We start from the raw sequence: 10314 nt of genomic DNA, 5'->3' as shown, positions 1-10314 counted from the left end.
ACACAGTAAACTAAACAAAATTTAGCTGAGCAAGAAATATCAGTAGACGAATAGCCAATCAAAATAACGACGACAACAACAAAAAAGAACCCCACAAAAACAAATTAGCCTTCGTTAAGTAATCGAAGAAGACGACGAGGATAGACGATTGTACTTACAGTGGAAAAGGATTCGACGTTCTTTTTATGTTTTCTGGAATTATTTAAAGAAAAAGGTGTAGTTGTAAAAGAGTTTTCGAGGTTAGGGTTTCTCGGAAGGGAGTTATGGAAGTGTTGACGATGGGAACTTTACCTTTAGGATTTAGATTCAGGCCGACTGATGAAGAGCTTATCAATCACTACCTTAGGTTGAAGATCAACGGTCGTCATTCCGAAGTCGAGGTCATTCCTGAAATTGATGTCTGCAAATGGGAGCCCTGGGATTTGCCTGGTATTTTTTTTCTCTCTCTTTATTTTAGTTCTTATTAGACAAAAAAGAAAAAACAAAGAAATTATTCGGTGCAGAATTTTTTTGAATCTTTGATACCGTGCGTCACCTTAAATTCCTTTATTCCCCTACACTTGAAAGACATATATAGTTCATAAATTTTATTCCTGTTTTCTATAACCGGAAATTTCTGGTAAACTTACTTATTTTCCTTTTTGAAATTCCTCTCACTATGCTGAAAATACTTTATATTGCGAAATTAGCCATTTTTAAATTAAAAAATTGGGATTATTGAATTAAATTCAGGATTTTCGGTAATAAAATCGGACGATCTGGAGTGGTTCTTTTTCTGCCCTCGTGATAGGAAGTACCCCAACGGCCACCGTTCCAACAGAGCAACGGATAAAGGTTATTGGAAAGCCACGGGGAAGGATCGAACCATCAAGTCCAAAAAGTCACTTATCGGCATGAAGAAGACCCTGGTTTTCTACAAGGGCCGGGCTCCCAAGGGTGAGCGTACTAACTGGATCATGCACGAATACCGCCCCACTACCAAGGAACTTGATGGCACTGCTCCTGGCCAGGTTTTCTTTTTAGATTTTTACTTCTTTTTTTAGTTTAAGTTGCTGCAATTATTATCATGGTGTTAAAGTTTTGCCATTGTTAGCTTTATTTGTTTGATTGAAAAGCCAAGAAGAAAGAGAAGTTAAAAGGAAAGTAGGAATGGTTATATGACTTGGACCCTTTTTTGTGTGTGGTGCAGAGTGCTTTTGTTTTGTGTCGATTGTTTCATAAAGTAGAAGAGAGGAATGATATTGTGAAATATGATGAAGTGGAACAAACAGGATATTCCCCTGCCATGATAAAATCATCTCCCGATGATACTTCATCAGATCTTCTCCAAGATACTGTTTCATCCGATACGCAAGCTCAAAAGCCTGATAACTTAATGCAAAATGATCGAATAACAGGTGATACCAGCAGCTGCAATAGTCATATGACATCTAATGCTGATTATCATGCAACAGAAGAAACTATGATGGAGGTGTGAAGTGGATAATTTATCTATGATTTGGGATTTGTTGCATTAATTGTTATTTTATCTTGACTATATTGTGATTCTTGGCGAATGACTTATCTTGCTTTTTAATACAGAAATATCCGCTCCCGGGAAGCAATTCAAATTTGTATGAGCCCAATTATGGTGAAATTGACTCCAAAGTCTTTTCACCACTAATGAACTCGCAACTTTTTGAAGATCTGTCCTTCTTCGTGGATTCTCCTTATGCAAATGATTTTGGTCATGATCAAAATGGATTTCATTTCCAGGATGGGACTAGTGAACAAGATGTATCATTTGCTTTCTTGGATGACATCTTGAGTAACCATTATGACTCTTGTGAAGAGTCAAACACCCAAAAGAACTTGGTTGATGGAACAGAGATGCCCTTGTTTGGTGATTCATTCATCTCAAAGACACCACCACCAGAAATCTCACATCTCAAAGAAAATGGCAGACCTGCTGACACGGACACTGAAATGCCACAATTACAGGTAAAAAAATAACTTTCTACTAGCTTTTATGTTCCTATACATGTAGCCTATAGCCTTTTTTCACTTTAGATTTCTGAGCTTTACTTTGGTTTGAGCCCTTTTTCTTTTGTATTAAATTTTCACTTGTAAGGCACTTAGATTTGGGTTTTAACTTCTTTTTATATTTTCAACTTCTTAACAGTTTGGTACTGAGGTTGGAGCTCGTAGGTGGCTTGGTGGGCCTATTGATAACAATCAATCACTGCAAATGAAAACTTCTTTCCAACCTACCCATACTCAGCCAGCACTTTATAACCAAGAGTACAGAACCAGGAATATTGGTGGTCTTGGAAATTATTCTGTTGGCCAAGGAACTTTTACTGATTCTGCAATGGGTAATATCAATAATTTGCAACAGTTAACCAGTGTGAAAAATTATGTGAATAGTGGTGGTGATCTTGGTGGTGGTATTGGAATGAAGACTGGAACATGCCAGCCACTAAAACAGTCAAATTCAGAAAATTTTGGAACTCTTGGAACTGGAATCAAGATTAGGACCCATGGATCTCAGCAACAACCGAATTCAGACATTGTAAATCAAGGCACTGCGCCCAGAAGAATACGCTTGATGAAACTTTCTTGTGGGCCAATGAAAGGTTCTGTAGGCTGTGTCGATGATGAAAAAATGATGAGCACTTGCCTTGTTGAAGAAGAAGAAGTTCAGTCTGCTCTAACTGAGGTAGAGTTACCAGTAAAAGTTAATTTTGAGCGCCGTTGATATACTGTTTATCTTACTTATCTTTTTCGTTTGCAGGTCACAGAAGCTGAAGCTGCAGAACAGACTTCTAGCTCTGATGAGTCAGAGAAGAATATTGTAAATCAAGGCACTGCACCAAGAAGAATACACTTGCAAACGAAACTTTCTACTGGGGCAATGAAAGGTTCTGCAGGCTGTGCCAATGGTGGGAACATGACTAGTCCTGGCCTCGTTGAAGAAGAAGTTCAATCTGCTCTTACTGAGGTAGAGTTACCAGGAAAAGCTAATTTTGAGCACTGTTGATATACTGTTTTTACTGCTAAAGGCCAAATTATAATATTAGTACACTGAAATACATTTCTCAAAGTGAACAATATCTTCCAATATTTTGAATGCAGGTCACAGAAGCTGAAGCTGCTGGACTGACTTCTAGCTCAGATGAGTTAGAGAAGAATATTGTAAATCAAGGCACTGCTCCAAGAAGAATACGCTTGCAAACTAATTTTTCTACTAGACCAATGAAAGGTTCTGTAGGCTGTGTCGATGGTGGGAGCATGACAAGTCCTGGCCTCGTTGAAGAAGAAGTTCAATCTGCTCTTACTGAGGTAGAGTTACCAGGAAAAGCTAATTTTGAGCACTGTTGATATACTGTTTTTACTGCCAAAGGCCAAATTATAATATTAGTACACTGAAATACATTTCTCAAAGTGAACAATATCTTCCAATACTTTAAATGCAGGTCACAGAAGCTGAAGCTGCAGGACAGACTTCTAGCTCTGATGAGTCAGAGAAGAATATTGTAAACCAAGCCATTGCTCCAAGAAGAATACGTTTGCAACTTTCTACTGGGCCAATGAATGGTTCCGCAGGCTGTGTCGATGGTGGGAACATGACAAGTCCTGGCCTCGGTAAAGAAGAAGTTCAGTCTGCTCTAACTGAGGTAGAGGAACTAGGAAAAGTTAATTTTAGCACTATTCGTATACTCTTCATCATACCTTCCATTTTGTTTTAGCAAAAGTCTAAAAGTATAATGTTAATATACTGAGGTACCAGGCCTTTCAAAATGTGAACAATATCTTTCAATGCTTTGAACGTAGGCCACAGAAGATGAAGCTACAGGACAGATTTCTAGCTCTTGCGAGACTTCTAGCTCTGATGAGTCAGAAGTAGAGAACCGGTTGCTTAAATTTGAAGGCAGCAGGGATGCTGATGAATCTTATTCAAAACCAAGGCTGCGGGTAAAACAGGTAGATGAGCAACATAGCTGCAGCCAAAAGGGTCCATCATTGCACTTAAAGGCAGCTCCTGCACTTCATTGCCCAAACTCCCTATTAGTTCCTGGTATCGCCATTTTCACTATTACTCTCTTGTTCGCTCTCTTCATGGGGATATGGTTATGACTTGGATCTTGACTTCTTGATGATGTTCAAACAGGCCATATGTAGGTAGGTAGACTGTTGCCCCCTTTTTTGTATCTTGTAGGAAATATGATCAAGTTATGTACATTGTGCCCCATGTGTATGCACATGCTTTGAAGAATACGTGAGAATACTTTGTATAATATGTTGCACAATGGCCTTTGGTTTTACTGCTGGCCTAGAGAATTGTCTTAATGTGTAATATGTAGGGAAAAGAGTGTTCTTTTTTACCATCAATCTTCACCACAACAATGTCAAAACCTTATTGTAGATGAATTGGCTGGTAACATATTAACTGCTGGTAACATTAGCTGAAATCCGGATAAGCTGTACGGTTGAGTAATGAAGTTTCTAATCTCAAAAGAAAATGTTGGCAATTTTTTGTATTTTTTTATCCATTTATGTATTTAATTGCGTTATAGTCATTTAAGATATATTTTTTATTTACATAAATACTCAACCCTCAAACTGTTTCCCATCAAATGGCTTAATGGCCTAACCCCCACACCAAATGGCAAAGTAGGGCATACCCCACTGACGTAACGTGCTCGTTATGGATTCTGTTTGGATGCCTTTGAAACCAGAAACATTGGGAATGAAATTCTTCAAAATGCTTCGTGTTTCCCAATCACAAGCATTTCTAACATGGAACCTCAGCGTAAGAACCTCCATGTATATGCTTTGATGGTCCCTATATATATATGCAAAACGTGTATGCTTTGATGGTATAAGTTCAAATTCTCCAACCAAGCAAATAGCTATCAAGATTTCAGCTGAAGTCCTCTGCAACCAGTAAGTAGCAGCGTTGCAGAAGGACCATCTAGTGATGCGGCATCTTCCAGAGTAATCGGAGCAAGGAGCACATGGGAGGCCATAGGCAAACTGAGAAGGAAAAAAATGTTTGCATAAAAGGTACCAGGGTTCATATCATCTCGTTCTAAATGTTGATATAATTGAATGTATTGGTACAAAACTACTAGCAATGTTGCTTCAGAACGTATCTTGGAAATCAAAGCAGCTGTGTCATCTTTTTTTTTTTTCCAGATTTTTTAGAATTCTAATGAGATCACAGGCCTTTCTTCTTTGATAAAATGCCTGATCTTGTTAATGGGATCCTAAGTAGCAGATAGATGGTATCTAAATATGAGGTATGAGCAAATTATTAATTACAGAAAGATGAAAATTATGGTTCTAAAAGTACAATAGGTGCTATATTATAAATGCTAAATTAGTTATGGCCCATGGAACCTCTAAACATGCAGAGTCAAAATGCAGAAAGCTAGCTCTTGATTCCAATTATAAATTCAAGGGACATTCTTCATGTTATACTGTTGTCTTTTTGCATCTCTAGAATTGTGAGTTAATGGCAGGAAAGAAAGTTGTTCTCTTTTTCTTTAAACAAATTATGCTTCCAATGATAATCACTGAATTGTCACTAACTTACAGAAATATAAAAAGAAAACATCGAATCCTGTGAACAAATAAATTAGTAACCAAAAGTTGCTCAAGATAAACTACATTGGCACATAAATCTAAATGGATAACATTATTTTGTGTTAATAATACAAAATATATTACAAGTAGCCAGTAGGGTATGAGTAGCACAAACCCATAAAATTAAAACTATAGATATGATTACATCTAAGGCAGCCCTTCTTTTATCATATAATTAGGTATTTGTCCCCTTAGAAACCATTGTTAAGATCTTAATGGAAGCAATTTACCTTTCTTAAAAAACTCAGAGTTTAGTTCAGTTTATTCATATTTTCAAATTTTAAAAAATGATATCTAATAGATTCGGGATTCAAATTCCAGTAAACCCTTTTCTTATTTTCTTTAGGATTCCATGAAAACATACATAACTTGAAAGGTTTAACCAAAAAATAAAACCAATGTGTGGGGAATAAAACTCTGGTAACCTTTCTATATAGATCATTGTTGCAAGTATGTTGTATTGGGATTTTCGAAAAGATGGTGGAGGATCACTTTGCATCAAAACCTGGCTTTCTCTACTAATTAAACCCATCCTATTATCTCAAAGTCAGCCGACATTCTCTTCTGAGTGTATCACCAATAATCATGTTTAGCTTGACCCACATTTCAAGCATTAACATATGTTTTTTTCGATACCTTTCTCTCCCAAAAGGGTTTTATTTTATAAATTTCCATACCTATGTGTAAGCTCCAATGTGTTTATATGTATATTAAACATCTATAAGAAATGGTTTGTCACAACTCTGGGTTTATATGCAATAGAGGAATATCTTCTGGGGCTGGGAAGGGTTATTGGATTTGTCGTCTTTGATAAGTTTCGTCTTGTCTTTATAAACGGGAGCTGACTTGTCTCTAATGGCTACCTTAATAGCAAGAGCATTTGGTTCCATTAAATCAGCCATCGCTTACTGTTTCTTTGGTGATCGACAGAAAAGAAAAAGCATAATCACCAACATCAATTACTACAGCATGCCTAAGGCTCGACCACTTTCCTTGCAGGTTTCCCTTCATCCCCCCATAATATATTTTGTTCTTCTTTTTTGAATCCATCTAGGTATCTTAATTGTTTGCCTTCGCCGACTTGTCATGACAATGAATGGAAAAAACAAATGGGTCTTATGAATGTATACATGACGGCTATTTATCTCTTGCATCTGATGCATATTTAGATATGATAACGAGAATATATTTTTGAATATACAACCTACATGCTTTTCTTCTTCAAAGAAAAAAGGGTTATATTGCTTGTTCAACATACTATGTTTGTTCCTTTGTTGTTTGGTTAAATTTTAAACGTCCAAATGAGGTTTTTCTATCACCAAAGTTCTTATATTTGGAAATGGACTGCATTTTATTTTATTTATTCAAAAAATAAATAAATTAGTCTTTATACATTAGATCAAAGAGTAAATTTGTTATTCTACTAAAAATTCTATTCATTTTACTATTAAAAATTTGTCTCAGTGCCTCAACATGAGGTAAGCATCTCACACCAAGTGTAATTGTCTAATTATTTCATCAACTAAGCTAATTTTTAACAGTAAAAATATTTTTAACAGAAAGGATCAAATTACTTTTTGATTTAACGTATAAAAATTAATTTACCTATTTTTTAAGTAAAGAGAGTAAAATATAATTTAACTCTTAAATTTTTACCCTTTTTTTAATACATTTCAAGAAAATATTGTAAAAACTCCAATCTTAAACCCTGTTCATTCTATGTTTGGAAGTTATTAACTGTATGAAATCATGTGCTAAAATCTATTTTTTCTCTCTCTCTCTCAAAATTTACAAAAATAAAGCCTTAAACTTCAGTGAAATGTGCACTAAGCTTTTAGTATATAGTTCTTGAACCAGCTTTAGGAATTTGTTTCCTGGCCTGATTGGGTTCAAGAACCTCCAAAAACCAATTAAGTTTAAACATGGTGGAGGGGTTTCTTAATCCCTCAAGTTTCCTATAACTACATAAAAGAACAAAGCATAAAGGGCCTTTTTGAACAAGGAAAAGGAGATGAACAGAAACCCAGAATAATCTATTCACTGTTAAAACTTATAAATCTTTGCTTTATTAGACGGTGGACCTCAAAGTCAGGATGTGCTGCACTGGTTGCGAAAGAGTAATCAAAAACGCCATTTACAAGCTTAGAGGTATATTTCATAACATGTTCTCCTTTTCTTTAAGGGAATGATTCCTTTTCATAGGATCATTATTAATGATGTTAGGGATCGATTCGGTGGAAGTCGACATAGAGATGGAGAAGGTGACGGTGATCGGATACGTTGATCGGAACAAGGTTCTGAAACGAGTGAGGAGGGCAGGGAAAAGGGCTGAATTCTGGCCTTACCCTGATCCTCCTTTGTACTTCACCACAACCGCTGAATATTATAAAGACACGACCAATGAGTACAGAGAGAGTTATAATTATTACAGGCATGGGTACAACTTAGGACACAGGCATGGTAACATACCTGTAACGATTCGTGGAGACGACAAAGTCAGTAACTTGTTCAACGATGACAATGTGAATGCTTGCTCTCTCATGTAACAAAAAATGCATATGTAAATTGAATTTGTGACATAAATTCACCATGATGGATCATGTAATATCATTTGAGAAAATAACTGAGTGTGAAAAGAATTTCATCATTGTGGATTTAATCATTAATATATGTAGCTTTTATTAAAAGTAATATATATATATATTTCATCTTTTGGGGATTGTAAAGAGTGAATGTACTCGATTGGAATCTGCTCCCTTGCTTGCTGCGTTACTGTTTTCTTGGTCATGAAGGTATATTATCGTGTATGTGATAATTTGTGAATTTTTTCCATTTTCAGACGTGTTATGGATAAATTTTGAATCAATCCATTTTAAATGAATTTTAGCAATTTTGATATTTATTTGTTTGCACGTTTTGTCCTGATAATTTGAAATTACTATATTACCTATGTGTTAAATTTAAAAAAGATATAGAAGTAAAATTTCTTTTATTAAAATCAAAGTGTGCTCTATTCCTAAGAGCGTGGATCAAACCCTTAGCCTTAAAGGATAAAGTGAATAACCACTACATTTAGTGGCGGAGTCAAGAAGGCAGGGCCCCGACCCCTTAAAATAAAAATCTTTTTATTTAGGCCCTTTATAATTTATAAAACTTTAAATTAGTAATGATAAAATTACACTTTAGCCTCCTAAAAATAATAAAAAATTAATTTAATCTTTTAAAATTCATAAAGATATAATCAATTAAAATGGTAAATTTATATTTTTACTATTGTAAAAATATACAATTTAATTCCGAACCCAAAATTTTTTTTCGACTCCACCACTGACCACAGCACACCTCATAACTTGATACAATTATAATTATACATTATACTATATAAACTAAACTATTTAGATAAGATATTAATAGATTATTCTTTCATTTTATAGGTCAAATGTACTTTTCTTTTTGTTTGATACAAATGGACCAACACTGAAACTTATAAACAAAGTAATCTTGGTGAATACAATTACTAGAGAATTTTTTTTTATAAAACAATACTTAATGCATGTCTGGATAAATATGTATTTTTTAATATAAATAATGCTTTTTTACGAAAAAAAATTGACAAATCTTATGCCAGCGTCAAATATTGACAAATAAAAGATGTAACTAAAGTTAAAAAAAAAAAAGGCATTTACTAAAGTCTTTTCTACAAATGTCAAAATACCAATGATGTCACTTTGGATAATTTAAAATTTTACTTAGCTCCATTTTCCCTGAAATTAATCGAAGTTTCTTTTTGGTTCCTAGAAAGAATAAATTAATAAAATTGAACGATTTCTTTTTCTAAAAAAAAGTGCCCTTTCTTCATCGAGAAGGTAGGAAACTCATTGAAATTGTTCTGGACCGTTTGATTGGTTTGGTATTTCCCAAAAAGAAAGATCCAACGGTTGAAGTTCTTACCAAGTTGCCACTGTCAAAAGCCGTGTTCCACGTGGCATTAAAAAATTGTTAAGACACAAATATTTATTAATTTCTTGGTATATTTATATTTTTTAAAATATTGTTAATACATTATAAAAAAAGAGACGCAATAAATTAATTAACTTAATTTCAATTGACAATTTGGTAATTTCATTTTTCTCTTCGTGGTAGTTGGCTTCTTACTTCTTGCCAGTTTCCAAGAAACCCATCTATTTAATCCATTACCTAATAGGATATGCAACGTCACTCATTTTGTGTTAATTACAAATGAAACCCTCATCTCTTCATAATTTACAATTTTGACAGATTAATTAAATGCCAATTTATTTTTGTCATTTTATATATTTATATTTTAGTTCTGAAAGCAAGCCTCATGTAATCAGAGGGGGCCGAGCCCCTAATTCATTTATTATCCTATTCATATAGCTTTGATCCTTTAACAAATTTTACTTACTAAATTTTGTAATTTGGAGTGATAAATTTAGCATTACTTTTAATTTAAACTTCTTTCGTATTGTTAATTTAAATTTACATTAATTATTTATAAAAAAATAAATTTAATTCGAACAAAGAGAACATGGTTTTAGCAGGGTTACTATTAGAGTAATCGAGTTGCTATATGCGTAATTTAGTAATTGTATAAGAAAAAAAGAAAATAAATGGAAAAGTTAAAGGGTTAAATCATAAATAGGAAAAAGAGCGAGGGGCGATCCT

The 10314-nt window shown here is 34.2% G+C and overlaps 2 protein-coding genes across 3 annotated transcripts; both read left to right on the top strand.

Moving 5' to 3' along the window:
- On the top strand, positions 1 to 4404 carry LOC107929553 (NAC domain-containing protein 14). Of its 2 annotated transcripts, XM_016861008.2 has the most exons (9): positions 1 to 429; positions 733 to 1010; positions 1190 to 1471; positions 1582 to 1980; positions 2162 to 2698; positions 2774 to 2980; positions 3115 to 3321; positions 3456 to 3656; positions 3814 to 4404. In XM_016861008.2, the coding sequence occupies exons 1-9, from the start codon at positions 264 to 266 to the stop codon at positions 4114 to 4116; spliced, it is 2580 nt and encodes an 859-aa protein (XP_016716497.2). In that variant the 5' UTR covers positions 1 to 263; the 3' UTR covers positions 4117 to 4404. The 2 variants fall into 2 exon arrangements, with proteins under 2 accessions (XP_016716497.2, XP_016716499.2); XM_016861010.2 differs by lacking the exon at positions 3115 to 3321 and having other exon boundaries at positions 15 to 429.
- Positions 4405 to 6337: 1933 nt separating this feature from the next.
- On the top strand, positions 6338 to 8338 carry LOC121224359 (heavy metal-associated isoprenylated plant protein 30). The gene is made up of 3 exons (XM_041107533.1): positions 6338 to 6627; positions 7701 to 7776; positions 7852 to 8338. The coding sequence occupies exons 1-3, from the start codon at positions 6484 to 6486 to the stop codon at positions 8172 to 8174; spliced, it is 543 nt and encodes a 180-aa protein (XP_040963467.1). The 5' UTR covers positions 6338 to 6483; the 3' UTR covers positions 8175 to 8338.
- Positions 8339 to 10314: the final 1976 nt, after the last annotated feature.

The sequence above is a fragment of the Gossypium hirsutum genome, chromosome D12, assembly GCF_007990345.1.
Source record: "Gossypium hirsutum isolate 1008001.06 chromosome D12, Gossypium_hirsutum_v2.1, whole genome shotgun sequence".
Taxonomy (NCBI): domain Eukaryota; kingdom Viridiplantae; phylum Streptophyta; class Magnoliopsida; order Malvales; family Malvaceae; genus Gossypium; species Gossypium hirsutum.
This window is presented reverse-complemented; position numbering and strand designations above follow the sequence as displayed.

What these genes read in the sequence shown, in the direction of transcription:
- LOC121224359 (XM_041107533.1), top strand. Translation starts at nt 6,484, where the DNA reads ATGGCTACCTTAATAGCAAGAGCATTTGGTTCCATTAAATCAGCCATC. An exon ending in CTCGACCACTTTCCTTGCAG is followed by an intron (nt 6,628 to 7,700) that starts GTTTCCCTTCAT and finishes TTGCTTTATTAG; the next exon opens with ACGGTGGACCTCAAAGTCAG. An exon ending in CGCCATTTACAAGCTTAGAG is followed by an intron (nt 7,777 to 7,851) that starts GTATATTTCATA and finishes TAATGATGTTAG; the next exon opens with GGATCGATTCGGTGGAAGTC.
- LOC107929553 (XM_016861008.2), top strand. Translation starts at nt 264, where the DNA reads ATGGAAGTGTTGACGATGGGAACTTTACCTTTAGGATTTAGATTCAGG. An exon ending in TTCAATCTGCTCTTACTGAG is followed by an intron (nt 2,981 to 3,114) that starts GTAGAGTTACCA and finishes TTTTGAATGCAG; the next exon opens with GTCACAGAAGCTGAAGCTGC. An exon ending in TTCAGTCTGCTCTAACTGAG is followed by an intron (nt 3,657 to 3,813) that starts GTAGAGGAACTA and finishes CTTTGAACGTAG; the next exon opens with GCCACAGAAGATGAAGCTAC.